The sequence below is a fragment of the Podarcis pityusensis genome (assembly GCF_964106645.2).
Source record: "Podarcis pityusensis genome assembly, chromosome: 5".
NCBI classification, from domain to species: domain Eukaryota; kingdom Metazoa; phylum Chordata; class Lepidosauria; order Squamata; family Lacertidae; genus Podarcis; species Podarcis pityusensis.
Window position 1 is genome coordinate 69,263,754 of NC_138032.1, and position 26,424 is coordinate 69,290,177.

General features: G+C 42.6%; 2 protein-coding genes across 5 annotated transcripts in view; one reads left to right on the top strand and one right to left on the bottom strand.

Moving 5' to 3' along the window:
- Window positions 1–1,313: 1,313 nt before the first annotated feature.
- On the bottom strand, window positions 1,314–26,386 carry ANAPC16 (anaphase promoting complex subunit 16). Of its 4 annotated transcripts, none has more exons than XM_081004791.1 (4): window positions 26,272–26,386; window positions 16,358–16,515; window positions 3,259–3,333; window positions 1,314–2,127 (listed from the first exon to the last, which is right to left on the bottom strand). In XM_081004791.1, exons 2-4 carry the CDS (start codon window positions 16,497–16,499, stop codon window positions 2,012–2,014), a joined length of 333 nt encoding a protein of 110 aa, XP_080860917.1. In that variant the 5' UTR covers window positions 16,500–16,515; window positions 26,272–26,386; the 3' UTR covers window positions 1,314–2,011. The 4 variants fall into 4 exon arrangements, with proteins under 4 accessions (XP_080860917.1, XP_080860919.1, XP_080860920.1 ...); XM_081004793.1 differs by having other exon boundaries at window positions 26,226–26,351; XM_081004794.1 differs by having other exon boundaries at window positions 26,235–26,302.
- ASCC1 (activating signal cointegrator 1 complex subunit 1) overlaps window positions 26,023–26,424 on the top strand; it is a 50,677-nt gene continuing 50,275 nt past the window's right edge. The window contains exon 1 of the mRNA XM_081004767.1: window positions 26,023–26,182. The gene's annotated coding sequence lies outside the window, so the exon portion shown is untranslated. The remainder of the gene's footprint in view (window positions 26,183–26,424) is intronic.

Genomic DNA, 26,424 nt, shown 5'->3' on the forward strand with positions numbered 1-26,424 from the left:
TTGTTTTTATGAATGCAGATGTGGAGCAGCAGTAAGCTAGCATGCTACATCAACTCCATAGTATTTGTAATGCAAAATTATGACCCTCAAACTATGACGAATTTGAATAATCTGTAACAAAAATTAAACACATGAACTGGAAGTCCAGTCCTAATGGACAGTCTGCAGTTGTAGCTAGAGATGCTCTTCAGCATTTCAAGTTGGTTAAAGATCATGCCTGTGTGTCCTATTGTCTGTCAGTTGAGCTGAGGTCCTGCTTGCAGGCTTCTATGGACATCCGGTTGGCTATCATGAGAACAAGATGTTGGACTAGATGGGCCTTTGGCCTGTCCCAGCAGCAAGGCTATTATTCTCTGTCACTCAAGATCTGGAATTTCTCCTCAACCTGAAAGCAACAGGGCATGCATAAACTTGCATAATGCTGGAATGTTACAATAAAAAAGGAGTGCAGGACTGTCTTCCAGAGACCTTAAGGACTTCTTCACTCCTGCAGCTATCCCAGTATCAGAAGATGATGCGAGGACCTGGATTCCTTGCAAGTGGTACATTCCACGTAAGCCCTGGTACATAGCAACTGTCCATACAGAGCACAAAAGGCGAGAAAGCGCTGTTTGCTGAGCCTCAGCATAATTTACTTAAAAGAAAGCTCCACAGAAATCTAGGTAACTTAGGTTAGGCTTAGGCTGAGAGTTGACAAATTTGATGGACTTGAACTTCTATATACGTTTCAAAACATTCCAACTCTTCATGAGAGCTAAAAACAAAGAAGATAAACTGAAATGTTTTAGTACCCTTTAAGGCTGCACAGAAGTTGTACAGGAGCTGTGTTTTTCTTACCAATCTTATTCTGATTGTATTAAAGCCACAGCAGACTCGTGATAAAATCTGGTGCAAAATTGCAGCAGCAACTTTTTGGTTTTGAGCACCCACTGCTTGCAAAGTTGTGGCTGCAGTATTACAGCAGTTCCTGCCTCCCACACTACACTGCCCGTGTAGGTGGAGCACTGCTAAAATACACAAAAACATTCCTGAATGTAATATATGACTCTGTCCTTCAAAGCTGATAGAAACCAGGATACACAAAGCCCAACCGTAAAACGTCTTCTACAAGCAAGTAAGTGCTTAAGATGAGATGCCGCTATGGTGCTTTGGCAGGAGAACTCATCCACTTGACTCATAATCATCCTTATGGAGTAGATTTTTAAAAAAGATTTAAATATGGGCAGCTGATTTATAGAAGCTTGTGTTGGCACCAGTTGATTCCCTTTTTCCCGACTCCAGAGCCCTTGAAAAGAATACAGGAGCAGACACCATAGCAGTAGAAATAATTTAATTGCCAAACAGACGGTTCAAGTGAATTGGAACAAAGGAGAGGACAGCCAACGCTGCTTTTCAGAGGCTTGCTCTGCATTTAACAGCAGTCATCTTCTGCCAATATTTCCACAGTCAGTTAAGAGAGAGAAACAGCTGACAAAACGCAGACTCAGCAAAAACCAAGGAATCTAAATACAGGAAACAGTTAATGTTCTTCTGCCCTTCAAGTGATCCTATCCTATTGTTTTATCACATCCATCTTCAAAGGGACAGCTTAAGGCCAAAGCCTGTTGCCTTTTGACTCTGCCCTCCAGGAGTTTAACTTGAACAGTAACAAGGGTCCAATTACCCAGCCAACTTTCAGCACACATGCTCCAAGGTCAGCATAAAGGGTTGTAAGTTTAAATAGCCACCCCTTCCCTTTTGAGCAAACAGGTTCTTCTTCAAAAACTGATTGTATCTCCTTAGTTACAGCAATCACACCCTCCTGAAACAAGCTCTTGAGTGAGGCTGCTGGAAAACCGAATAAATTTTTTTCTTTAATAAAACCTTGTGTGTCTGCAGTTTACTGGCTCTGGTAAGAGGCAGCCCAGTTATGGACCGTTCTTTACTACACTGCAGTCCAAGCAATGGAAAACAGCCAAGTGTTTTAAAAGGGAACCGTGCAAGTGATTTATCTTTCCACATCAGCAAACTTTCAACCCGATGAAGGAGTGAACCCCAGCAACTGTTCTATGGGTTTGTACCGCCATTCGTCTGCCTCCAGCTCTTCAACTAAACCAGCAAGTTTTTCCATCCGAGCAACTTGCTGATCTGCAACAGAAAATTTGACTGTGGTTAGCAATAAACTTTCAATTAAGCTTTTCAAATGAAACACATTAACAGCCATGAATAGTCTCTTGCGGCAGACAATTCTTTCATTGGTTACAGAAAAGGTCTCTCCCCCCCCTTCAGCAAGTTGGTTTCAATCTGCAACAAAATTTAAGTTTTGTTTTTATTTATATATGTATTCTAGATGTACATTCATCTGTGCCTAGAAAAAGCAGGATGAAAGGTAAGTGTGAATAAGCCCCCTTTCCTTTAGTTGTGGGAGACTCAATTCCCCAGGGGGTGCAGGAAAACTCTTAATGTCTTCAAAGAGGAAAACCCTTTTACACTACTGAGCTACAGATTACAATTACAATAGCTTTCAGTAAATGTAAAGAAGGGTTTTTTATATAACCAGAATCTACTCCCCGGAAAAAGACACCAGTAGAACTGCTTCTGCACAGTAAACATGAAGATCTGAAAGGGAATCTGACTTCTGAACAGTCATCTAACTTTTAGTCCACTTGGATTGATTATTGCAACTGAAGGATTCTTGTCCAATCCGCTGGGCCACAGAATATGGCTGGAACAGTACATTATCTAGTTTCGTACACAAAAAGTTAATCTAACCAGATAACACTTTGAACATTTTTCACAGAACTGCAGTACAAAAAAAAATATATATGTATCCAATAGAGATCTCTTGCATCTTGATGGCACTTCAGAAATACCAACTGATCTCCAATATACCATGTGAGCCAGGAAGGAGGAGAGGAGGTCGTATTCAAACCAACTGACCCGTGGGGCAGAGAGTGTGCTTTTAACAGCAGAATTGCATCTCACAAGACTACCTAGTATGAATGCAGCATTCATACTACTCCTCTTATGCATACAATGCAGGACTAAGTAATAGAGGTTTCAAGAACTAGACTGCATAAATAAATATTGCTTTTGCAATTCTATTATATGAGATAACATTGTGTCAACAGGTTCACAAGAGATCAACTAGATTAAGATTTTTTTTAAAAAAAACCACTTGCAAATAGGGTCCCTTCTAACTCTACAATTCTATGATTATGGAACTTTTACTATAGATATATCCATTGACAATTCTTATATAAGCTGGAGAGTACTTACCATGTTTCACTTGCTTTAATGTGGATGCAACCTGGTAGCTGAAAACGGATTCACATAGGAATCGCTCTGAGCCATCTGTAAATAGAAGGGGAAGATAATTTAGTCTATGCGGGTGGCGCTGTGGTCTAAACCATTCAGCCTTTTGGGCTTGATGATCGGAAGGTCGGCGGTTCAAATCCCCACAACGGGGTGAGCTCCTGCCAACCTAGCAGTTTGAAAGCACGTCAAAGTGCAAGTAGATGAATAGGTACCGCTCCAGCAGAAAGGTAAACTCTGTTTCTGTGCACTGCTCTGGTTCACCAGAAGTGGCTTAATCATGCTGGCCACATGACCCGGAAAAACTGTCTGCAGACAAAACACCAGCTCCCTCGGCCTGGAAAGTGGGATGAGCACCGCAACCCCAGAGTCGTCTGCAACTGGACTTAACGGTCAGGGGTCCCGTTACGTTTTTTATGCCTCCCTATGTCCATCTAACGGTGCCACTGGAAACAACAACCATTTCTTTTTGGACCAAGGATTCAAGCCAACCTGGGTTTGGACTCATGGAGTACTGAGATAGAAAATGGTTTTTGGTTTTGTTATCATTAATAGAAAAAAGGGGGTGGGGAGTGACAATTAAACAACCGCCTGCAAGACTTCACAAAAACTCTGCCTGATAGCATCTCCAGGGAACGCTGGGGAAAGAAATCTCCTGCCTGAAACAGTGGAAAGCCACTGCCAGGCAATTACACCAGAGCGAAGGAATCTATGGCCCTTCAGATGTTCTTGGGCTCTGGATCCCACTAGTGCCAGCCACCACAGCTGGGTCAGGGATGATGGGAGTTGCGGAGTCCAGCAGCAACTGGATGACCACTTTTCCCGGACACTACTGAGCGGAATTGACCACAGGCCTAATTCTTTATAAGGCACTTTCCTATGCTACTGCAGCCACGTTAAACAGAGACACTGGAATGCAGAATTTGAATCAGGGTGTGTTGTACAAATTGAGCAAGCCCCTCGCCTTTGTTTTTCTCGTAAATGGCCTTGCTAGCTGTTAGGGACAAAAGGCATTCTACAAATATAGCAAATAAATATTGCCTAGAAATTCCATTCCATTAACCATCACATAGATTTAGCTCAGTCAGTACAGCATGAAAACCTTAATCTCAGGATTATGAGTTTGAGCCCCACATTGGGCAAGATTCCTGCATTGCAGGGGGTTGGACTAGAATAGATGGCCCTCGTGGTCCCTTCCAGCTCTAGGATTCTATGATACCTCATGGTTAAATAGCTGCTGATGGATCTACCCTCCACAGATTTGCCTTTCCAAGCCATCACTACATCTCAGGGAAGCAAATCCTGCAAATTAAGTTTTTGTGTTGTGTGAAGGAGTATGCTTTTGTCTGCCCCAAGTATAATAATGCCAATCATCTCCTTGGGTGACCTAGAGCTATGAGAGGGGAGGCGGGGACTGCTCTTTGTTCATAGGTTTTTGTAAAACTCTATCACACCCTTCTTTAGTTCTTTAGGGAGAAAAATGACTAAAGAGTGTTTTGCAGATGCTTCAGCTTTTTTATATTAGAACGATGCTCCCAATACCTTGATCAATTTGGTTGTTGTTTTTCTGCCCTTTTCTCAGCTCTACTATATCCTTTCTGAGATGGGGCACAATCAGGGTTCCTAATGCAGCCACACCAAACTTTATATGAAGGAATTATGACCTTGGCCAGTCTATTTTCAACCCCCTTCCCAATTATCCCTAGCACATAATTTGCTCCTTTCATTATCACAGCACCCTGAGGTGATGCTCCCAGTAGCAAGGCTACCCATGTGAAAAAAGAAGAAGAATTAGCTCCTTAAGTGATATCTGGACTGAAAAACAGATCAACTGAAGCAGACACCTCCTCCTAACATCTATGGAATTGAAATGCAGAAAACCTGTTCTTGACTAGCCTGTGTTAGTATTGTTCCTTCTTTCTTTCTTTCTTTCTTTCTTTCTTTCTTTCTTTCTTTCTTTCAAAAAGGCAAATGAACTCCAATTCAATTGCCTTAAAATACAAAGACGATGACTTTCACCCTTCAAAGAAAACAATTCTTTGGTTTTCTGGAAGTGTCACAAAGATAGTGGGATTTCAGTTAAGATTCAATAGCTCTTCAAAGCAGCTACAAGACGGAGCACCATGTCAGTGCCCAAAAGCAACTGTAGGTGATTCTCAACACAAGACTTTAGGGAGGTGGGGGGGGGGAGCCTATTCTCCCCAGGAATTGCTAATCTCAGGAGACTATAGATGACTCATCCATAATGGCAATGCACACCTTGCCTACCTGAGAGCAATGCAAAAGAATAGGACAATACATGTTTGAGCGTCTCAAGGTGCAATCTTAGCAGTGAATGGAAACAGTGGCAAAAGCAGCCGGTTTTTTTAGCTGGCAACTCGTGCTCACATTGCAGAATGTTAATCAATATGAGCACGGGTACTTGTCAAGTACAGGCAATCCAACATCGAAAATAGGCCACTGTGCAAATCCCTGGGACAAAACCTCTAAGATGTACCGTGGCCACATCCCTCATTGAAGAGAGTGCATTAGCACCTCCCACCTTATGGGAACAATCTTCAGAGAGTAGTTAGCACTGGATTCATCTAACTTGGAATTGCACAAGACCGCCAGCTGCCCTGCTCAGAAAGAAAATCCACTCATCCCAGCAAACAGGGTTAGGAATGGGTTGTCAGTCATACAGAAGAGAGACAAGGAGACACCATTTTGACTCCCCTTGACCATCACGTAGACTTCAGAGATTCTACTATAGAGTTTCAAGGGAGGAAAATGCATTAAACATGCCTTTGATTGTTTGGTGGGGGCAGGAGGGGAAATGACTGCACTCTATATACACTGAAGGCAGTATAGAGTTATGACAGAATGGAGCTAGTGGAGCAAATGGCTATAAAGCATATCACTAAAAATTATGGTTGGAGAGAAGAAGAAAGATTTCAGCTACCAGAAGTGTGAAGTTTTGCACACAGTTTCCTCAGGAAGAGACTTCTTCCCTGTGGAAAGGGACAGGTGTTTGGGAAGGGGTAGAGCAAGTGAGATTAGGTTTGCCAGACATAGGAGGTTCCCTAAACCCATCTTAAACAGTGGTAGCTACAAAGAATCATAGATTAGAGTTGGAAGCCACTGCGAGGATCGACTAGTCCAATCCCTGCAATGCAGGAATCTTTTGCCCCACATGAGGCTCGAATTCACAACCCTGAGATTAAGGGTCTCATGCTATTAGGCAAGGGTTCCAGATGAAGTTGGACGATTTTGAAAACTAAAACTGAAATCAGTTACTGCACACTGTACACTTTTAGCGTACATTTTGAAATTAACATGCACCTGCAATCTGCACTTACAGGGACTTTGGACATAAATAGAACAGTATTGTGCTTCGGTTGTGCCCAACTACAGTTCGGAATATTTTGCCTCACCATAGACATTTGTGTTTTCTCCCCTCTTCCTTGGAGGCACCCACAACTAGAACAAAGCAGGGATGTGTGGTACTTTGCCCCAAATAATTTACTGATGGGGCTACAGCTACTGGAAGGGTTTTTGCTTCATACTGGTGACCGGCTCAAACAGAGCAGTCAAGGCTTGGAGGAAATTTACACTTAGACAACACTGGTCAGTGACTGTGTGTGTAGACTGCTTCCAAAGGAGCCACCTCTGCACTCTTGGTTCTGTGGGCACTCACTGGCCTTATACACCTGGCTCACCCCCGCCCTGCAATTGCAGGATCTGAGAAATAATTTAGTACAGGGATTAATTACCTTAGTCTAACTCATGCAAGGGCTGGTTGTTTTAACTAGAGGAACTTCAGGTCTCTTTTGAATCCTATACATCTCTTTAGTCTGCTGACGATTACCCGAAGAGTTTGCCTTGTAGTTTCATGAATACTTGCAAAGCATGCAAAGGAGTTTCTGAGGCTTTATATTTAACATGCTACCAACATAGCCCCATCTGATGTGTCTGAATAGGATGTGTGAAGGTATTTGCTTTTCTCAAAGAAGACTACAAGCAGAGGGCCTGAGGAAGCAACCAATTGCAGGAGGTACCTGGAGAGGTCCGGGAGGGCCTTGGAATAAAGGGCCTGGTCACAACATAGCATGCACAACAGTTGTCTGGTGGAAGAGAGGAAAGTTGTTCCGTGGGGCAGCCTTCTATTATGCTCTATACCTTGGAGAGGCAGAGCCAAGCTGCACCTCCCACATTTGATTTTGCAGATGTATTTTTGTGGGTTACATCCTTCCCCATACACTGGTACCTTGGGTTTCAGACACTTCAGGTTACAGACTCCGCTAACCCAGAAATAATACCTCGGGTTAAAAACTTTGCTTCAGGATGAGAACAGAAATTGCACGGCGGCGGCGGGAGCTCCCCTTAGCTAAAGTGGTACCTCAGGTTAAGAACCTCAGGTTTCAGGTTAAGAATGGACCTCCAGAACAAATTAAGTTCTTAACCTGAGGTACCACTGTAGTGTGAGAATTGTAAGTGAAAGTGAAATATCCAAATGATTGTTCTAAGAGATGACATGCTCTCACATACAGCTGACCTCCAGCACACAGCCCAAAGGAACTCAGCAACACCATATTATGGTCGGTGTCTGAGATGAGATAGATGATGCACTTAAGACTGCAAAATGCACAGTCCGGCCATAAGGACAAAAAGCCCTTTGAAGGACAAACATCTTGCTTCTGCCAGACTGTACTTCTATAACTCATCTGAGTAAAGCTGCACAGGCATTAAAGTTTAGTGATGTATTATTAGCCACCTAGGTCATTGCTGGCCACAGTCCAAGCACAGTTAGGCACCTTTAAGTCTAATTGTTTTTGTGGGACCAGAACGTGCTTAAGTTCTGCTGGATCACACCCACTATCTTTTATTTGTCCTGTCATTTCTAATACAGTGGTACCTCGGTTTACGAACTCAATCCGTTCCGGAAGTCCATTCTTAAACCAAAGTGCTCTTAAACCAAGGCGTGCTTTTCCTATGCAAGTGTGGCACTCAAAATGGAAGGGCACCCCCGAACGGAGTACGTTCGGATTCCAAAAAAAGTTCGCTAACCAGAACACCTTCTTCCGGTTTTGAAGTGTTTGTGTTCCAAATAGTTCGTGAACTAGGCTGTTCGTAGACCGAGGTACCACTGTATAGAAGTTGAAAGGTGTCAGTTAAGTGCAACTGGCAAAGGCAGTACATGTTACCAGGCCAAAAAAAGCATTTTAACTCGTTAAGCCAAGAGAACCACTTGGCTGGAAAAAAATAAATCAGTTTTAGTCGATCTTCTAAGATTCCTTTTCTTCTTTTAACATATTGCTTCCTGAACACTACAAACCATTTTGCAATCTATGGCATTTATGTTCGTGCAGAATGATCTGTAATGAAACTCTCTTAAAAGCTAGATTTCTCCAGATAGGAAACAACGTGGAATTTTCCACATAATGTCTAGCAGCCGCAATCTGTAATCCTTCAGCCAGAACTGAACAGAAAATTATACTTTTCAAAGAAGTAAAATTTATTATTTTAAAACTGGACATATATACTAACTTGAAGGAGACATGAGACGTTTGATGCAATATGCAGCCGCCATGGCTCAGAGGTACGTCACTGACAAAGGCAGACAAAGGATGTTTATGTGTTGGAGCCTATAAACTTCTGAAGTGGTTTAGAGTCAGGGTCCAAAGAACTGGGTAGCTAGTTCTGCTTTTCTAAAGGAGTGCTCTCAACTTGTGCATCCCAAACAGCAGTTTTCCCAGTGGTTTCCAGAAACGAAGGGGAGTAGGGTGGCCAGGTGAAAAAAGATAATCGGGGCCCTGCATCTTTAATATTTAATATTGCATAGAAGAGAGAATTGCAGCTGGTGTAGCCAAGCTGAAAATGTCCTCCTTTGTGCAATTACTAAAGGTGCAGGAGCCTCTTTTTCCCATGACTACCCTGCTGTAGGTTCTGCCTCCCATAAGCTTACACCACACATAATAATAATAATAATAATCACAATACATTTATTGTCATTGTACAATCTGTGTACAATAAAATTAAATGACCCCCCCCCCAACACACTGAGGAGCACAGACACGGTCACTGATAAACAGCAAGTACTTCGCTCATTGGTACTGCTAGCCAATGCAATGCATTCTTCCTCACAGGATCAGTTCCAGGGCACATCAAGCAGAACACACAGTAACCAGAGAGATAATTCCGATGCAACTGCATCGGGTGAATATTATCTCCATAAGTGCATGTTCTCCCGAAACTGGTGAACCTCAAAACAGTGCTATCAGCAGCAAGCCTACAAATGGGAAAGATGGTGCCTGCAAAAAATCGAACAGTACCTCTGTGGCCAACACCCTCTTTAAACTACTCACTCAACAACTCCTAATGAGCACCTAGCTGCAGCTTCTACCCATTATTTAAAGCTATTTATGCCCCACCCTTCAAAGAAACTTTCCCAGGGCAGCTATAAAAGAGCAAAACAAAAGAGAGAGAGAGAGAAATTATATATAACAAAAGCAATGAAAATATATGCAATAAAAGCAACAGCAATAAAATCGAAATGAGCAGATGGCTCATTTGGAAGACCTGAAAGATCTTTCCTGGTACCAAAATGATACTGCACTAGAGGCCAGGCAAACTTCCTTAAATATTCCACTGGACCACTGATCAAGGAGGTGGAGCCCCCAAAACTCAGTGCTCTCCTGTCTCTCCCACCCCTAGATAACAATGGTGTGATAATAAACCAAGCAATGTTGTTGCTACGTGGTGGAGCCAAAATGATCAACCTTTTTTTAAAAAAGGTGATAGAACAGACTGTGGAAACTATCAAGGCATCTCTTTATTAGCTGCGACCAGCAAAATTCCTGCAAGGATCTTAGTAAACCGTCTCCTAACTATATCTGAGGCTACCCTTCCTCAGTCTCAAAATGGGTTTCAACCTTATAGGGGGACCAGTGGACATAGAATCAGAGTTGGAAGAGACCACAAGGGCCATCGAGTCCAACCCCCTGCCAAGCAGGAAACACCATCAGAGCACTCCTGACATATGGCTGTCAAGCCTCTGCTTAATTTTCACTCCTCAACAGCTTCAAGAAAAATGCAGAGAGCAAAATCAACCGCTGTATATGGCGTTTATTGACCTGACTAAAGCCTTCAACACTAAATTGTAATGGCCTGTGGACTGTCCTTCTGAAAATTGGCTGCCCAGATAAATTTCTGAACATCCTTCAGCTCCTCCATGATAATATGACAGCAACAATCACAGGTAACAGTGGTTCTCAAAGTGAACCATTCACAGTGGAATCAGGTATTAAACAGGATTGTATTATCGCCCCAACTCTATTTATTATTTTCATTGCCATGATCCTATACGTTGTCAAAGGGAAACTCTTCACTGGGTTAAAAATCATATATTGAACAGCAGTCCTCCCAGTGGTTTCCAGAAGCAAAGGGGAGTAGGGTGGCCAGGTGAAAAAAATATAACCGGGGCCCTGCATCTTTAATATTTAATACTGCATAGAAGAGAGAATTGCAGCTGGTGTAGCCAAGCTGAAAATGTCCTCCTTTGTGCAATTACTAAAGGTGCAGGAGCCCTGCCCTCTTTCTCCCCCAACTACCCTGCTGCTGATGGAAAGCTCTTTAACTTGAGTCGGCTGAAAGCAAAGAGTACAGTTACTATAACTTCCATCACAGAGCTTCAATATGCTGATGACAACGTGGTGTGTGCACACTCAGAGGGTGACCTCCAAACCATCCTAAATAGCTTCACAGAAGTTTACAAAATGCTTGGCCTATTGCTCAACATCCAAAAAAACCAAAGTGCTGCACCAACAAGCTCAAAACAACCCCTCTGCAGCGCCACAAATCCAACTCAATGGTGCAATGTTGGAAAATGTTGATCACTTCTCCTACCTGAGCAGTTATCTTTCCACAAGGGCCGACACTGACGCCGAAATCCAGCATTGCCTGAGCTCTGCAAGTGCAACTTTCTCCTGATTGAAGTGCAGAGTGTTTGAGGACCGGAACATTCACAGGGAATACTTGTTTACAAAGCTACTGTACTACCAACCTTACTGTATGCTTGCGAAACATGGACCACTTATAAACGTCATCTTCAACTCCTTGAAAGATTCCATCAATGGTGTCTCCGAAAATTTTTACACATCACCTGGGAAGACAGGCGAACTAATGCCAGTGTTTTGGAAGAAGCAAAGATCACCAGTGTCGAAGCAATGATTCCTCAACATCAACTTTGTTGGACTGGTGATGTTGTTCGGATGCCTGATTATCAACTTCCAAAACAACTACTCTATTCCAAACTTAAAAATGGAAAGCGTAATGCTGATGGTCAACAAAAGAGGTTTAAAGGCTCTCTCAAGGCAAATCTAAGAAAAATGTAGTATAAATACTGACAACTGGGAAACACTGGTCTATGAGCGCTCCAGTTGGAGAACAGCCTTCACCAAAGGTCTCACGGTGTCTAATTCAGGACGAAAGGGAGAAATGTGCTAAGAAGAAAGTACATTTGGCAAACCCTCACCATGATCAACTCCCACCCAGAAACCTACATCCCCACTGTGGAAGGATGGGGCCTCCACAGCCACTTACGGACTCACCGTTAAGACTGTGTTAATTGAAGACAATCTTACTCGGCCAAGAGTGATCACCAAAGAAGGAGAAGGAGCAGAGAAAATCAGTCAGGAGGCCTGCTGGAGAAATAACCAGCAGATGCCGGCAATGATCCAAGTAAACATGCGGATCATTGTCTTAGGACCCTACTGTCTGTGCCCGTCACTCTGATTAGTGGAACAGTGACTTCAATTCTCCTAAGAATCCATAAGCAGGGATTCCACATGCGATCCCTTGTATGGGCTTGCTGTTGCAATTCAAGCGAGGCGTCTTCCTTCTCTGTCCATTTCCCTCACAAAATTGGATCTTTTGTGGGCTGCAGGTGGCTATATCTGGATTCCCAGGGGATTATAACTTCTGTTTGGGTGCATGGAGGAGCCCTGGAACTTGTGACTGAAGGTGTCAATTGCTGTCTCCCTAACCTGTGAACCATGGAGTCCTCCGTGTACAAGGAAGGCACTGCAGGCTCTTTCAAGCAGCTTGTTTGTGCAGAGTGGGTGGGGGCGTCTACTATGTTCCATGGTATAAGCGTGCTAACGCTGCCAGGTTAGATGACTGCAATGCGTTATACATGGGGCTGCCTCTGAAGATGGTTTGGAAACTTCAGCTGGTGCAGAATTCAGTGCCCAGGTTGCTCGCCAGGGCAAGATGCTTTGAGCATATTACACCAATCCTGGCCCAACTGCACTGGCTGCCAATTAAGTTTCCGGGCCCAATTCAAAGTGCTGGTTTTGACCTATAAAGCCTTAAATGGCTCAGGACTGCAATACCTCAAGGACTGCTTCTCCCCATATGAACTGACCCAGACCCTGTGATTGTTTTACTTTATTTAATACCATCCATCTGATCATCATCTAAGGTCCTTCTTCGTTTGCCTCTTCCACGAGAGGTCCGGAAGGTGGCAACACAAGAATGGTCCTTTTCTGTGGTGGCTCCCTGTTTGTGAGTGTTCTCCCCCTGGGAGGCTCACCTGGCACCTTTGTTACATATCCTTGGGCACCAGGCAAAAGCATGCCTTTCGTCCCAGCCCTTTGGCTAATTAAACAATAAATGGCCTTTTAAACTGTGTGTGGGGTGTAGGTCTGCAAATAGTTGATTATTTCAACCAAATGCCTGATGGAAAGGTAGAAAACACTACTGAGAGACAAACATTCAATCTTTGATGGTGGGGGGGGATGATAAGATACTCTGATCCATGTGAATGATCACAAGGCTAGAAATGCATATTAAAATTCATGAAAGATGATGCATAACACTATGGTTCCAGTTACAGATAGGTAGCCGTGTTGGTCTGCCATAGTCAAAATAAAAAAATCCTTCCAGTAGCACCTTTAAGACCAACTAAGTTAGTTCTTGGTATGAGCTTTCGTGTGCAAGCACACTTCTTCAGATACACACTATGCCAAAAGAACCATAACACTATGGTTCTTTTGGCATTTTACCAACTTGCAGCCAATCTTACTGTATGCTCTTTGAAGAATCAAAATTCAGTTTCTGGTCTAGTATCCCCTCAGAAAGGAATATTACAATCTGAGATCCTTGCTTTAGGGCATGATGAGGCCGTGGTAAGGAACCTGTGGCCCTTCGAATGCTGTTGGACTCCCATCAGCCTCAGCCAGCATGGTCAATGGTCAGGGATGAGGAGAGTGGTAGTCCATCAACATCTGGAGGGCCAGAAGCTCCACGTCTTTGCTCAACAGGCTGCCAGACTTGACAAATGGCAAGAACTGGCTCACCCGAATAAGGAAGCCCTGTAAGCAATTCTAGGCAAGGCTGATTTATCGTTATGCTATCAGAAAAATATTATTAAATTATCAGAAATCTCTCCTCCAGCTATGATAATCTTTACTGTTGTAGTCATGAGACAAGGCAGGGGGTGGTGGAGGCAATTGCTTTGGAGATATTAAGCGTTCCTAACTGTGGTGGAGCCATACATTCCCCATCCTCATATGAGCAATCCATTTAGTATAAGTCTCACCAACTATCACCCCCTCCCCACACTTTTCCAGTACTATTTGCAACAAAGTGGGGGAAAGATAATGGGTGATTTTCAGTATAGGACTTTTTTTTTAAAAAAAAAACTTCTCTTAAATATATGTGGCAGCTGAGGAGTCTTATTTCTTCTTTTGGGAACAAAAAGCCTCACCAGACATTCTCTCCTGGGCACATGCCCAGTAACACAAAAATACTTCAATATTTTAATTGGTTCTAGAGGCTCATTAAGTTTGAGGACAAGCATTTAATCTTAATTAATCCAACAGTTTGGCATACAGATGCTAATATGTATACATATTAATTAGGGTTGTGACACAGTATATAATTAGTGCAACATGGCAAGTATTCATGCAAAGTGATGGCATGATCTACAGAGTACAATGCTCTTCCCTCCCCACACCGAACTCTGCATATAAAACTCTAATGAAAAGCAACTACCTCTCGAGAAAGGAAACAGCAACTATACCCACCCATCCTGCCATGTTTTATAAAGGAAGAGTTCCATCCCAACTTTCTGTTTTTTTAAAAAATAAATGCCTACCATTCTTGGATGGAGAAGCTACACTATGTGATGGCAAGTGCTTCCAAAGCTATTTTTTTTGGCGACGAGCAAGTCCCCATGCTTATGCCTTGTGTTGTTTCAATATGTTAGTTTTTAGTCTTGAAATGCCTATGGGGAAAAGATTCATTCTTTCAGCAAAAAGACCTAGGATGAGTGAGTCTGGAAACTGCCACCAATTGCAAACCTTAAGGACACATCAGATTCAAGTCCCACAGCTGAACGGTGCATCCTATTCCTGATATTGGTAAGACTTGTGAGCCACCTGTTATAGGGAAGACAGCTTGTAAAAGCAGACCATGCCATACCCAGATATGGCAATTGGATAAATAAGCATATAATTTGTTCTTGCTATGCGTGAGAGTAATTGTACAATTCAGTTCCATTCCTACTCCTAAAACGTAAATGTAAGGAGGATCCATCCTTTCTTGCTGTCATACTGTTAACTGTCCTGAGCTGTTGGGGGAAATGGCCAACTCTATCCTAATAAATATAATCTATACTGAAACTTTACATATACTAGCAATCTATTGCTTTCAAGGATTAAGAGACATACAGGTAAGTATAAAGCTACCTAGAATTCAATATCTTGCTCCAGCAGCAGAACCCAGGGCAGCTTTATTCTGACTGATACGTATTTGCATTGCTAAGCAGTAGCTACTGCCTCAGATCTTAATGAACAGGCCACCATCCATCAAGCCTGAGCAATTGTACTGACAGCATAGCATACTGGCCAAGAAATCTAAGCCACTGAAATAAAGTCTGAGTTTCAGTCAAAAGGCAAAGTGCCCTTACAAGAGTCTAAAGACTACTTGGGACTCTGTAAAGGCGGGGGAATGAAATGCTTTTGCGTCTTCCTGCTTGAACTCAAGGTTTAAGCAGGGAGAAGATGGGTAAGTGTAAGCAAGAGGAGGAGAAAAATCCAAGAACTGCCAAGGCAAAATAGGAACATATGGGGAGAGTGCTGATGCACTCCAGTCCAGCTTGTAGGCTTCCTCTAAGGTATCTGGTTGGCCACTGTAAGAATAGGAAGCTGGACTAAATGGGCCTTTGACCAGATTCAGCTGTGCTCTTATGATGTCCCTAAGTGTGTCTGGAGATCTATTACTGATAGGATTGCCAGATGCTAACCTAAAAACTTTGCTTGTCTGTTTAAGTGCTTGGAGATGCTGCAGCCTCTGACTTTACCTCTTTGGCTTATCTTGCCTGCTGCAGAGCACAACCAGTCCTGTTTGATGCAGAAGGCAGGACAGAAAGATGGGTCAAGCATTAACTGAGTAGAAGGTGCTGTGGTTGCATGCTCTCCTTTATGAGCCCAGAGGCTCTGAGACAGGCAGTCTCCTGGCTAATACCGGGCAGCTCCTAAGTATCCAAACGGGCTCTATAATTATCTGCAGCGAATCCTGAAACAAGGGTGCAAATCATACATCGCCGACATTCCAAAGCCCAATAGATCAGATCAGCAATGCAACATCAGCAGAGTGGTGCCTGGAATCAATGCAGCTTACTGGGCGAACGACTCCATCCAACTATGCACGTTGAACAGATGCAAAGGGATAACAAAAGTAGCACAAGCTCCACTGGAATGCACACGGCACAGGGCAATCCTGAGCAGGTTTACTCAGAAGTAAAGTCCCCCCAGGTTTATTGGGGCTCACTCCCTGGAAAGCAGCTTAAGTTGAGAGCCCGTATGCCACACACAAAACTGTTTTACCGCTACTATCTCCTGGCTCTTAACCACTCTCGCCTGCACCAAGAGAAAACCACTTTACCAAGAGAAAACCACTTTACTGTAAAGACCTACAGAAGCCCCTGCTGCACAGGCACAAGGGTGAAAGTTTATGTGATGTTTAGCAGTGCCCTTTTTATTGCCTTGACGCAAAAGGAGGAGATATGTAGAGCAGTTACCTTCTAACATTTCGCCAGCTCCTTTGGGGTACGTAAAGAGAGCTTTTCTTGGTGTAGCAAGGTCTGAGACGCTGAACCCAGACCCAGTTACGGAACTTCCGCTAACTCCACCAGCCGAAGACGATGACGAAGAGGCAGCCATTTTGCTCAATCTGAACCTAAAGGCAAGAGAAAGGAAGACATGAAAACCAAGTGCTTCAAGTGTATGTACCATCTTGATTGCTTTCTTCTTGTGCTGTTGTTTACATTATGTGAGGCTATCAGTGGAGGGAGTGTAGCAGCACACTGCTGAGTTAACTGGGGGGAAACAGCATTTTGTTCACACATAAGGTAATTAGGGAATATATTCAAATTAATGGGGGACTTGGCTTGAGGTAATATTCTGTTTGTCTTAGCAAGGGAACAGTGTAGCTCAAGTGGCCAGTCTAGTACCAGCTTCTGGTCAAAAGGTTTAGCCCTGCTTCCTAGGCTAGAAGGAAGGTCAACGTATTTATTCCAGACCCATGTCTCAAATTAAATTGCAAACCCACAAAATCTAGGTGCCTGTGATTATGAGAACAGTGACAGAAAAACCAATTTCAGAGACTACCATCCCAACCTAAAACAAATCTTCTTAAACATATCTGAAGAAGTGTGCATGCACATGAAAGCTTATACCCAGAACAAACTTAGTTGGTCTCTAAGGTGCTACTGGACTATTTATTATTATTTTATTTCTTCTTAAACACAGTAATCTCTACCATTATCGATGGGGCCTGCTTCTAAGTCTGTGTATTTAGGATTGCAAGCTGAGAAAACAGATCACACAATCACAATATAGCTGTGTGCCTTTGAGCTAGAATTGGCAACTTTTTAATTCCCCCACCAGACCATACTATTGAAACACATCAAGATTCAAAGGGAGCGCAGTGTAAATCCGCCTCCCACAATTTAGCTAGTTTACATAACTCAATAGATCAAAGCTGGAGGCTGTGCTACACATCTTCTGTGACCCAGCAGAAAGTCTGAGCTAAGACAGCAATATGATTTGAAAAGGATTAACTTGCTGAAAGCTTAATTTATACTAATTATACTCAACATAGTTAATGCCGATTGTTAAATATAAATGATAACAGAGAGGCATGGCAGCTTACATATCAGCTGCATGAATTCACACTTTTTCAGACACCACAGAGACCTTTGTACCAGGAAAGGTTTTAACCAAAGTTATGTCCCTGATAGCCAGATTACATGTAGCTTAGGTAGTGATGCAAGTTCCTTCCAATCTGATGGGACACCATGCCGACAGAAATGATTATTCTCCGCAGTGCAGGCTGTGGCCTAACATCCCAAGGATGAGACACTGAGAACAGGTTAAAGCATCATTCATTCAAATAAATAGTAGTTTTATTGAAGTGCTGCAGGGCTTTAAAACCCAGACAGTTCTCATCAAGTCAGGTACTCAGAGCAAAACATGATTGCATGTTCCACACCATCCACCTCCACCCAGCAACTCTGAGTGACCCACATACTGTGGCTCCGGGGAGAAGTGCAACTGATGGACCTCTCGACAGAAGATGTGGGCAAGCCTGCCATCAAATAAAATGCTGGACATGTTGCAGTGTGCTTGGCACTATGTACACTTAACCAAAGGCTGGCAAGGAAAAAATGGCTCAATTATATATATATGTGTGTGTGTGTGTGTGTGTGTGAGAGAGAGAGAGAGAGAGAGAGAGAGAGAGAGAGAGAGAGAGAATGGGATTGCAGCAGAATTTTAAAAATCAAAATAGATTTGTCTTACAAACACTGTCAAGTAGAAAAATATGCAGCTGGGTATTCTGCTTTTCTTTTTCTAAAAAAAAAAAGAGAGAGAGTCTACAGAAATCAAACAGTTTAACCTTGGACCCAGGTTTCTTTAAACCCATTAGGAATTAAGAGGTAGAAGATGAATATATAAAACTTGAATCTGCATCTGTAGGACAAACAAACAAAAGCTACAGGTGCTCTTGTTCTCAGGAATGCATAAGAATATTTGGACCACAAGCAGCCACAGCACCATCCCCAACTTTCAAGTCTTGACTCTTCTTCACCTTTTGCCACAATATGTATCCGTACCCTACTACTCCATTTGCTCGCAACATGTTTGCTCTTAGAAACAAAATGCAATACAAACTTTCACCACTGGGTGGCAGCCAGAATGCAGAAACCCAAACTTTGGAGTTCTGTGGCACCTCAAAGGCCAAGGGTAATGTCATGCATTTCATTATATTATTTGCATTTATTTATTGAATAAAATGCATACACTGCTTGAATGTAGGAAAAAACCTCAAAGCAGTTTACAAAGCCCAAAGAAGTTTCCATGAATCTCCCGGGGTCCAGGACGCATTAGGTTCACATGTTCTTAACTTCACTGTTAGAAGTTTAGGTGCTCCTAGACAGGAACTTGGTATTGTGATCACGAACAGATTGAAATCATTATAAAATAATGAGCTTTAACGTGCAAAACACTCCTGAGCCAAGTGCTCACAGCTTCTCCAGCCACTTGGGTGTGTTTTGCAGGCAAAAAGCTGTGCATTATATAGGTGTGTGCCATTTTTTAGAGATGCCATGCACATTTATTTCACATTCCAGATACCAGTTCTCAAGTGCAGAAAGTAACAAAAGAATTGGCCCTAAGATGCCACAGGATTCTTTTCACTATCAGAGGCTAACAAAGATGGGTAATGTTCTGAATTGGTTACCAAACACCTTGTGGAATCAGATAGCAGGAAGAGGAACTGGATATGACAAGTTAAATGCCATGCAGTGGACTTCTCCCACTGCTTCTTTCCTTTTGGGTCATCCACCTATTCAAGGACAGAAGCAATAATAAGGACACCATTTCTTTTTTTTTTTTAAATAATATTTATTGAAGTTTCAAAAAGATACATGAAAATACAAAATAAAGAAAAAAGTATAAAGAGAAACATACAAAATAAAACAATTAAAAACACATTAATTTTCCATAACCTATCTTCCTTGCACTTATTTCCCCGAACCTCCTCATACCTCCCTTCTTTGTATTCCAGTTCAGTTTGTTAGTTCAGCAAATCCTTCCATTAAACTTTTACCCAATTGTTAACTTTTTTTTTTTCATATCTCTTAAGGCATTACAGCTAAAAACCTCTTAGTTTCTATCCAACATCCTTCTAAGATTCCTTAATTTTGTAATATTTCTGTAAATAGTCTTTAAATTTCTTCCAGTCTTCTTTCACCGACTCTTCTCCCTGGTCTCGGATTCTGCCAGTCATTTCCGCCAATTCCATGTAGTCAATCACCTTCATCTGCCATTCTTCCAAAGTGGGTAGATCTTGTGTCTTCCAATACTTTGCGATGAGTATTCTTGCTGCTGTTGTGGCATACATAAAAAAGGTTCTATCCTTCTTTGGCACCAATTGGCCGACAATGCCCAAAAGAAAGGCCTCTGGTTTCTTCAGAAAGGTATATTTAAATACCTTTTTCAGTTCATTATATATCATTTCCCAGAAAGCCTTGATCTTTGGGCACGTCCACCAAAGGTGAAAGAATGTACCTTCAGTTTCTTTACATTTCCAACATTTATTATCGGGCAAATGATAAATTTTTGCAAGCTTGACTGGGGTCATGTACCACCTGTATATCATTTTCATAATATTCTCTCTTAGGGCATTACATGCCGTAAACTTCATACCTGTGGTCCATAACTGTTCCCAGTCAGCAAACATAATATTATGTCCAACATCTTGTGCCCATTTAATCATAGCAGATTTCACCGTTTCATCCTGAGTATTCCATTTCAACAGCAAGTTATACATTCTTGACAGATTTTTAGTTTTGGGTTCTAGCAATTCTGTTTCTAATTTTGACTTTTCCACCTGGAAGCCAATTTTCTTATCCAAATTATATGCCTCCATTATCTGATAATAATGAAGCCAATCTCTCACTTTATTTTTTAGTTTCTCGAAACTCTGCAATTTCAATTTGTCTCCTTCTTGCTCCAAAATTTCCCAATATGTCGGCCATTTGGCCTCCATATTGAGCCTTTTCAGAGCTTTTGCTTCCATTGGTGACAGCCACCTTGGGGTTTTATTTTCCAATAAATCTTTATATCTTATCCAAACATTAAACAATGCTTTCTTAACAATATGGTTTTTGAATGCTTTGTGTGCTTTGACCTTATCATACCATAAGTATGCATGCCATCCAAATACATTGTTAAAACCTTCTAGATCCAAAATGTCTGTGTTTTCGAGAAGTAGCCATTCTTTCAGCCAGCAAAAGGCTGCTGATTCATAATAAAGTTTAAGGTCTGGCAGGGCAAATCCACCTCTTTCCTTGGCATCAGTTAATATCTTAAATTTTATTCTGGGCTTCTTGCCCTGCCAGACAAATCTAGAAATATCTCTCTGCCACTTCTTGAAACAGTCCATCTTATCTACAATTTGCAATGTTTGAAACAAAAACAACATTCTAGGCAATACATTCATCTTTATCACAGCAATACGGCCCAGCAGTGAGAGTTTCAGATTTGACCAAATTTCTAAATCTTTTTTCACTTCCGTCCAACATTTTTCGTAATTATCTTTAAATAAGTTCCCATTTTTGGCTGTCATATTAATCCCCAGGTATTTCACTTTCTTTACCACATTCAATCCTGTCTCATTCTGAAACCTCTCTCTTTCAATCGGTGTTAAATTTTTCTCTAAAACCTTAGTTTTTAGCTTGTTCAATTTAAAACCTGCCACCTGACCAAATTCCTGAATTAATTCTAAAACTCTTTTAGTGCTAGATTCTGGCTCCTGTAGCGTCAATACTAGGTCATCTGCAAATGCTCTCAGTTTGTACTGTTTAGCTCCGACCTGTATGCCCTTAACCAACCAGATAAGGACACCATTTCACCGCCAGAATGAATATTATTAGAATATGCAAAAGGAAAACCAGAAAAGAGCCATTTTTACTTATAATGGGGAAAGCCTAGTCAACACAAACTCTTCATACAGCTTAGAAATACAGCAAGTGTAAAACCCAATCTAAGCATTGCTTGTGAATAAATGAAACATTTTTTTCAGCCCCCTCCCCCTAACAAAAACACCCTTAGATCTACAATGCCACCTCCTCACATTTCCTGCATTAACATGGGCTGGAGAGGCCTTAAAGCTGTTTCAATTACCTTCCCCAGTTGAAGTCCTTATTGTTATATAAAATCTTTTAAAAGTAAGATACAAAACCTTTAGGTTGTTTTGTGGAGCTGGCTATCTTACAGTATTAACTACTCCCACAACCTAAAGAAAATGCTCTTTTAAGCTGTTAATGTAGATTTTTTTTAAAAAAAACCTACAACACACATAACACAGTTAAAGCAATTGCTGTCTGTTTAGTCACGGAATACCTACTGTTTTTATTATCCATTCCAGATCTACCACAATTATGTACAGCATCTTCCTTCCTCTTTTATGAGCCATGCAGCCCATTTCACATTTGTAAATCGCCATACTCCAATGACTACCTGATCAATGGCTCAGCATGGTACCCAAGCATTTGCTGGAGGAAATACATCTTCCAAAAGCTGGCCACAGTGGGAGCAGTAAATTAATCCAATCAAGGATGGCTTTTTGTGAGCTTGTATTTCCTTGTGTTGTCCTAGCTAGTATAAGCCAACAAAGCTATCAATTCTGAGGTACACAGGAGTCACTGGATGGCCTATAAGCCAGACAGGGGTTTTATAGCCTTCTTTTTAAAAGACTTCAGTGTCTTCTCTGCAACAGGATAGAGAATATTGGGAAAACCGGTTCACTGATTTTGAAATAAACAAAGGAAAGAAATCTAGTACAACTAGAATCTCTCTAAGTAGTTAAGCATGAAGATTCAAGTAGCTGTCCTTTGGACTGTAAATGTAGGCTCTCTCTCTCTGAAAGGTCCTGGGCATTTCAAGTATTCCTCTGCTGCTATGCAAACCCATCAACATACCCCAAACCTCTTTCTATCCCATATGGTCACAGACATAGGTTAATAACCTGAAATGTGCTTGCATCAATTAAGTTCCGGTTAGAATCACAGCTACTGCAGATTCAAAAAAGGCACTTTTGGGGGTCTTTATGAAAGCAAGTTCAAAAAGAGTAGCAATGTAGTGTTAGTCTGTTGTGACAAAAGAAAAACCACACACCTCAAGGTGTTTTGCAACACCTTAAAGACTAACGAATGTATTGTGACACAAACCATGCAAACCTATGCACATCTGCTAGAAAGCAATTCCAATTTAAATCATCAGGACTTACTTCCAATTAATGATGCACAGAACTGTACTGTTAATCTCCTTACCTCTGTAAGGCAACAAGTGGCTTCATGCAATTTGTAGTCAGAGAAATCCCACAAAATACAAAAGGATATGTAATATAATAATGTAATGAAGGCATGCACAGCAAGTCCTGAACTTGGGGTGGAAACTCAGTTCATGGGCGCCACTGCCACACTCTGAGCAAACAAAGGAACTGCAGGGAAACCAACCAGGAAGCCACAAGTGCACCCAAGTGAATCATGCGGCACTTCACAACCTATAAAAATGCCCCAGTCAGAGACTTGCTGTATCACCTAAGCCACTAGAAGATGCTTGCTGTTGCTCTCTACCCTTCAAGCAAACATGGTCAGAAGGAAATCAAATAATCTACAGCAGACAGATATTAGAACCCGAACAAATGCAAAAGAATCAATAGGTTAAAAATAGATGTGACATTGTACATGCCTTTAGCCTTGTGGGGGGGTGTATGGGGTGTTAGGGGAGGGGTAATACCTCTGGTGGGGGACACAATGTGCTCCTGCTGGGGCAGTATGTCCTCCTTGGTCCCCACCCTGCACTCAGCTCTCATCTGTGGCTCCTAGAAGCTGTCAGCATGCGACAGCGGTCACACCCCCATCTAGCTCTTCCTCACATTGACTATTTTTTTAAAAAACCAACCAGCCATGTCACGGCTAAAAACATGAAAAATGTCGCATCTAGTTTGGCCCTTTGAGCGATATACCATTGCTTATATGAGATATGAAATAAATGGCTGTAACACGAGGCATTTCCCAGAAACAGAACCAACATCGGAATAGTTGGAGGGGTGTGTCCCCACAAATATCTTGCTAAAGTTCTCAGACTGCCAGCTACCTTCATACTGTACCTCTTCAGTCTTTGAGCAAACCTCCTCATAGCCTCAACGGGGGCTTCAGTGTCCACCAGAGATAGCATAACATGTCTGAAGCTAGTAGGGTCGGCCATCAGTGTTTCCCCATATCACTGAGCCAGGCATAGATATGTGGGCACCTTTGTGGGGTCACAATTGGGAGAGGACCACTCATCATGCTACGTAGTTGTAGGCCAGTGAGCAAGACCTATTACTAGGTTGGTTCATTCCACTGTGTAGTAACTACTTTGTTAGTAGATGTAGGTAGCAAATAGCCTCACAAATTTTGAGCTAGGTGTCAGCAGGTTTAAAGAAAAGATTTAAAGACACAAACCTAACCAATTTCTGCATCCTATTGTTAAAAAAGAGATTGCTTCTCCCGCCCCAGCCCCACAACACACTTTCCCCTTACTTTGCAGCCAAGGGCTCAAACTCCTGGAAGAGATCAACAATGGCTTGGCTTACATGTTATCAAACTATGGCCTAGTGGGACCGCACAGGGCTCAGGGAGAGGACCCTACAGCCACTCTGCTCATCCTTGGTCTTCGGTTACAGCTTGTGGTTTAAGAGAGCTTAAATATGAGCCCCAGTCTGGATGTGAGCAAAATGGCTTTCCAAGAGCCCATACACCTGTTTCCTCTAAGCCATAGTTTGGCACAAAATGATGTGCAAATCAGGTCAGTTTAATGAAGTAATGAGGGAGGGTACCATCTAAAAGAGGCAAGAAGGGTGAAAGTTAGGCAGAACGAAATCTGTATCTTTAAATTGTGTCCTGACATGGAACTGCAGGACATTTTGCAGAGAACTTTTAACTCAACGTTAGTGGCTACTGTGGGGAAAGAAGTTTTCAGATAGTGAAACAAGAATCACTTTAGCTCTGTTTAGGTGTCCAGCTGTACAAAATATGTAGAGGTCACTAGGCCACCCCAACACACCTGGCCCCCCACTCTCCACTCCCAACCATGCCATATTCAGCACAAAAGTCTGAAGGGAGATCCAAAGCATATTCAACTTAACATACTTAAAAACCTCTCCACAATCAGGAATTCTGATAACACAGGTTATGATCACAAGGAGGCTGCGTTCAACTCAACCTGCATTCAGTGCCAGGGGTGGATGCTAATGCTGATGGGTGGATGGGTTGAGTTTGCACCCCCATGCATTCAGCTGAATAGAACTTTTCTGAACACACTTTCCTTGTCACTTGATTACACACATGGGTGTTGCTAAGGGGGGGAGAAGCTGCCCCCCTGAAATCAAGTAAATCAATAAAAATACTTAACTAACTGAGGTTCTGTCCTCTAATATAAAGCCTGCCCCTCAACATAAATCCTGGGCTGGCTATGCCCATGATGTCACGTGCCATACTGAGACCACAAGGTCAGCAAATGGGAGAGGTGCTGTACTATTGGAGTAACCCAACCAACTGAATTCTTGTGCCTTCAAGAATGACTTCCAATGAAACTCATTGGGGAATTCATCATCTTATTAAACGCTCTCTACATTTTTGAGTACCATCTTGAGGGTTTTCTTTTCAACCATGCACTGACACGCTTGCACTGAAACAGTTTCCAGGTGCCCACGTAGACATGATAAGCTACCAAAAGACAGTCATGCGACTACCTTTAGGCTGCAGTGGTATCTCTGCTGGTTTGCAATAAAACCCCCTTGCACAAGCACTTATTACATATGGACAATCAGGGGTTCACTTCTTGACATGACAGATACAAGCACAGACATTCTGTTTAGCTAGTTCGTTAATTGAACTATCTGTTCTGTATAGAATGTGACCTTCACAGAACTATTGCAAGAATAAATCAATATCTATGTACATCCTTTGGTTTGCCTAGCAGACTGATCCCAGTCCCAGTGAATTATTTTTACTCTCAGTTGGGCTAGCTTCCCAGTTGCCTCGTCGCTGTTGTTTGCGATGATAATTACCTCATATAATGAGGGCAATAAAGCAGGATAGACATTTTATTTACTATATTCTGGGTCACTGCAAGTGTCAACTGTAAGTCATTAATATATTTTCTATTTGAATACAAAATGCTGGAAGGTGAGGAGAGGGAGGTGATGGAACCACGGCCAGCTATGTAGCAAGTGTTTCTGCTATGCTTTAAGCAGCCTTTCCCCCTTTGTTTTCCAAAGACCTACAAACTTGGTCCTGTGCATTGACTTCAAGAACGTAAAATTTGCCCAACTTTTTATACACGCCTGTAAAACGTCTGCCTACCCTGCAGATTTGGCAACCAAACATTTCCCCTCTTAATTCGAGCAGCAGGATCCTATGCGTGCCTACTCAGAAGGGAACCCTCGCTGTGTTCAATGGGGCTTGCTCTTAAGTGCGACGCGACTAAGGCCCACTGAGCTCGCAGGACGGTTTCCGCAAGTAAACATGCACGGAAAACAGGGGTGGCAGCATGTCCAGAAAGAAATGTGGGAACGGCGGAACTCACCGCAACGTTACACCCCGCCGACTTGACTTTCAAATGCCCAGTGCGCTTGCGCCGTGGCGGGCAACCGAATCGAAAGACGCATGCGCGCAGCCACCCCGCCAATGTGAGGTAGATACCAGGCCGAACAACCGCGGCCTTTTGTTACTCGCCCGTTGGCCTCCCGGTGACCAGCCACGGTCGCTTTAGTGCGCCCCACGGCACCCCCGGTAAGTAACGCGGCAGAATCTCCCCTCCTTAGCTCGCCCTTACCTCGCTTACCCTCAGCCGCCCTCAACTTCACTTACGAGAGCCTTACCGGAATGACGTCGGCGAGGAAGACGTGCGCGCGCCTGGGAGGCTGGCGGCCACGAGCACGCCCTGAATACGTACAGCGTCGCTTGAGGAGGCGGGGGCCTCCTCCTCCTCTCTCCTCTGGCCGTTGGGTGCCATGGCAACAGGAGAAGGACTA

What these genes read in the sequence shown, in the direction of transcription:
- ANAPC16 (XM_081004792.1), bottom strand. Translation starts at nt 23,582, where the DNA reads ATGCTATCTCTGGTGGACACTGAAGCCCCCGTTGAGGCTATGAGGAGG. An exon ending in TTTGCTCAAAGACTGAAGAG is followed by an intron (nt 16,516 to 23,514) that starts GTACAGTATGAA and finishes TCTTGCCTTTAG; the next exon opens with GTTCAGATTGAGCAAAATGG. An exon ending in AGCTGGCGAAATGTTAGAAG is followed by an intron (nt 3,334 to 16,357) that starts GTAACTGCTCTA and finishes TTCTATTTACAG; the next exon opens with ATGGCTCAGAGCGATTCCTA.